Source organism: Neopelma chrysocephalum, unplaced genomic scaffold (genome assembly GCF_003984885.1).
Source record: "Neopelma chrysocephalum unplaced genomic scaffold, ASM398488v2 Primary Assembly neopelma1_91963, whole genome shotgun sequence".
Classification (NCBI taxonomy): Eukaryota; Metazoa; Chordata; class Aves; order Passeriformes; family Pipridae; genus Neopelma; species Neopelma chrysocephalum.
Window position 1 is genome coordinate 1 of NW_020920724.1, and position 3508 is coordinate 3508.

The window sequence follows — 3508 nt, forward strand, 5'->3', positions numbered from 1 at the left end:
AGGAATTTGCTGGCCTTGGGAGTGGAGCTAACAGGGTATTGAGAGGAACATATCCCTCAAATACAATCTCTGTGCATACACAATATCTGTCTGGACAGACAGATAAAGCAATAATCAGATATATTCTGTATCATATATATGGCACGTTTTCTATAGAATCCATCCTTAGCTGTTGTATGATAGATCTGTAAGATATTACAAATAATAAGCAATAATAAGGCAAGTGTCCTCCTTAGGGACACACACTTCAGAAGGGAACTTGCACTTGACCCCCCCCCCCTTCAGCTTTGAGCCACCCGGTGCCACAGAGGAGGACAGAGCTCCTGTGGAACATTCTATTCCATTGACACAGAGCAAGGAATAAACCCAAACTATTGCCTGGGTTTGTTCCCTGGGGGTCTCTGCAGCAGCAAGCCCAGCACCACACTGACTGCTCTGGGCTGTGCAGGCATTTGTGCTTCTGCCTGTCTCACACACACACACAAAAGTCTGGTGTAGTGCTGCTCTCAGGAAACCCCCCAACCCTTGCTCCAGCTAAAGCCGTGGAATTTGTCTTTGTTTCCCTTGGGTTCAGGGTCAGGCTGTGCCTGTGTCCAGCCCAGAGGCTCAGAAAAGCATTTCTCCCGTCCCACTGCAATCTGCTGCTGCAGACAGGACCCAGGCACTGGTGGCCCTGGGAGTGAACAGCAGAGTGTTTCCAGGGGCTCTCTGAAGGAACACAGCAAAGAAACACTCCAAAAGAACACTCCAAAGAAACCAGCACAAGTGTCCACAGAAGTCCCAGTCCTTCATCCCTGAATGAACTTGTTCAGCCCAGGAAAAACTGTCTAAGTTTAATTTCCATGGAAGGAGGTTTTTCCTACTTTAACACCAGTTTAGTTCCAAACCGATTTCTTCATTTCCTCCTCCCAGTTTCCCTGAAGGACACTGACAGGGATCACAGAGTTTGTCCCTTGGCCATACAGCTCCTGTTGTTTGGCAGCACAGGAGAGGTTAATTAGAGCCCAGGCTCCAATCCCAGGGTGCCCCTTGAAGAAGAGCTTGAAACCAAACTGCTTTCCTATTGGGGGGTTAAATTCAGTCCCCATCGTGTAGTCATGAAAGAAGTTGCCAGTGAATTTGCCAGAAAGCATAAAAAATAGAAGAGCTCACAGTTATACACAAATACAGGTAATTACTGTTCTGACCACACATTCCAGGTTAATTTGGTGCAGTGATAATAAAAATCACAAACCCACATAATGCTGTGCAAGATGACACAGATTGACCAAGTGAAGTCCTACATTAACAGAGATAAATTCAAGAAGGTCAGCAGGGCACTGTTTTACTCCTGATAACACTTGTGGACAGTCTGACTCTGACTTCACGTACAGGATGGACGTCCCTGTGCCCCTGGGGCTGCCAGTGCCATGGTGGGCAGCAGGAACCACAGAGGATGGTGCCAGTGAGGCAAAGAGCCACAGCCACAGATTGGCTTCTGTGTCTGGGCCAGCAGAATGGATTCTGTCATTCCATTGGCACGGCCCGTTTCAGCTCAACAATTTCAGTGTCTGACTGCCCAGGATCCTCTCACACTAAACTTCACAGACCAGCCTTTGGCACTGGGAGGCAAAAAGTTGCCTTTAATCCTTGCAAACATGGAAACCGCACATCCCAGGATATTGGCACAGCACAGCAGAGGAGTCCAGATGTCAGAAATGATGACAGGGGAGAAGAAGTGGAATGGGGAAGGATTTGCAAACCAAAGCACAGGGGTAATGATGCAGGCCTGAAGTCCAGTGATTTCATATTTATTCTCTACACCGAAAATGGGAAGAAAAAAATTGAGTTTTAAGGGACACTACATTAATACAGCTTTTGATTATAATATAGCAATTCAATCTGGTGCTCATGAAATGACTTTGCTCTCCTCATCCTACCAATTAAACATCTTATTTTTGGTTTAATCTTCATAACTTGGAGTATGTTTTGGCAGAACCTTAACTTTTTTCAGTTTTGGGGGGAGGGTTTATCTCTCTTTTTCTGAGGGTTTTTTTGCCTGAATCTCGTTGGGTTTTTTCTGAGCTAAATCTTGGTGTTTTGGAGGTTTCTATGGTCACAGGATGCCCGCTGAGTTCTATAGATGGACTTGGGCAGGAGGAACCCCCAAGCCAACACACTCAGCCCTTGTTTTCTCCTCCCCCATCAGGATTTCTCCTTCCCAAAGCTTGGGCGGATGGAGGAGGAGGCTGCGAGGAAGAGGAAGATGCCCTGGGCCCCCCAGGCAGGTGAGGAGGAAGTCAGTGTCCCTTTGGGTGGGTGTTGTGCTGGCTCTGGCAGCCGAGCATGGCCCCCGGCTGCAGGACAACCCCGCTGCCGCCGCCGTCCTGCCGGGGCCGGAGTTGGGGGGATGTCCTTGGCCTTCCCTGTGGGCCGGAGGCAAATCCCCTCCCTGTCCTTCTTGCTTCCTGCCCCAGGCCCCGAGCTGAGGACGGAGAGCCCGGAGGACAAATCCCCCCGGCAGAGCCTGGTGGGAGAGGCTGTTTTGAAGGGCTCCACGGTGCAGGAAGGCAGCGGGGAGGAAAAGACCCAGAGATCCCCCCGCAGGAGGGGCTCCAAAGCCAGCCCAGGGTGCTGCTCTGAGGAGGAAAGACCCAGCCTGTGCCGGGAAGGCGGCCAGAGCTTGAAGCAGAGCTCTGAGCTGGTGGTCCCTGAGCAGCCTCCCAGCAGGCAGAAGCCCTTCAGGTGCTTGGAATGTGGGAAGAGCTTCAGGAACAGCACCGACCTCCTCATCCACCAGCACATCCACACTGGGGAACGTCCCTACACGTGTGGGGAATGTGGGAAGAGCTTCAGGAACAGCTCCCACCTGATCCGACACCAGCAGATCCACACCGGGGAACGGCCCTACATGTGTGGGGAATGTGGGAAGAGCTTCAACCAGAGGTCCCACCTCCTCACCCACCAGCACATCCACACTGGTGAACGGCCCTACACGTGTCAGGAATGTGGGAAGAGCTTCAACCAGAGATCCTACCTCCTCACCCACCAGCAGACTCACTCTGGGGAACAGCCCTACACATGTCAGGAATGTGGGAAGAGCTTCAACTGGAGGTCCCACCTCCTCACCCACCTTCACATTCACACTGGGGACCGGCCCTACATGTGTGCGGAATGTGGGAAGAGCTTCAGTGACAGCTCCACCCTCCGTACCCACCAGCTCATCCACACTGGGGAACGACCCTACAAGTGCTTGGAATGTGGGAGGAGGTTTCGGACCAGCTCAGATCTCCTCGTCCACCAGCGGACTCACACGGATGAGAGGCCCTTCCGCTGCACCGACTGCGGGAAGGGCTTCAAGCAGAACTCCCACCTCGTCAGGCACCAGCACATCCACACTGGGGAGAGGCCCTACAAGTGTGGGGAGTGTGGGAAGAGCTTCAGGGACAACTCTACCTTGACAAGACACCAACAGACCCACCGGTAAAGGAAGCCCTACCAGTGCCCCGACTGCAGGAAGAGCTTCGGC

General features: G+C 52.2%; 1 protein-coding gene across 1 annotated transcript; it reads left to right on the forward strand.

Annotated features, from left to right (window-relative positions):
• Positions 1–2479: 2479 nt before the first annotated feature.
• On the forward strand, positions 2480–3466 carry LOC113980053 (zinc finger protein 239-like; the record flags this gene model as incomplete). Its single annotated transcript, XM_027707313.1, has 3 exons — positions 2480–2686; positions 2744–3093; positions 3178–3466. Coding segments are annotated over 3 exons (846 nt in total), but the record flags the coding sequence as incomplete, so codon positions are not given.
• Positions 3467–3508: the final 42 nt, after the last annotated feature.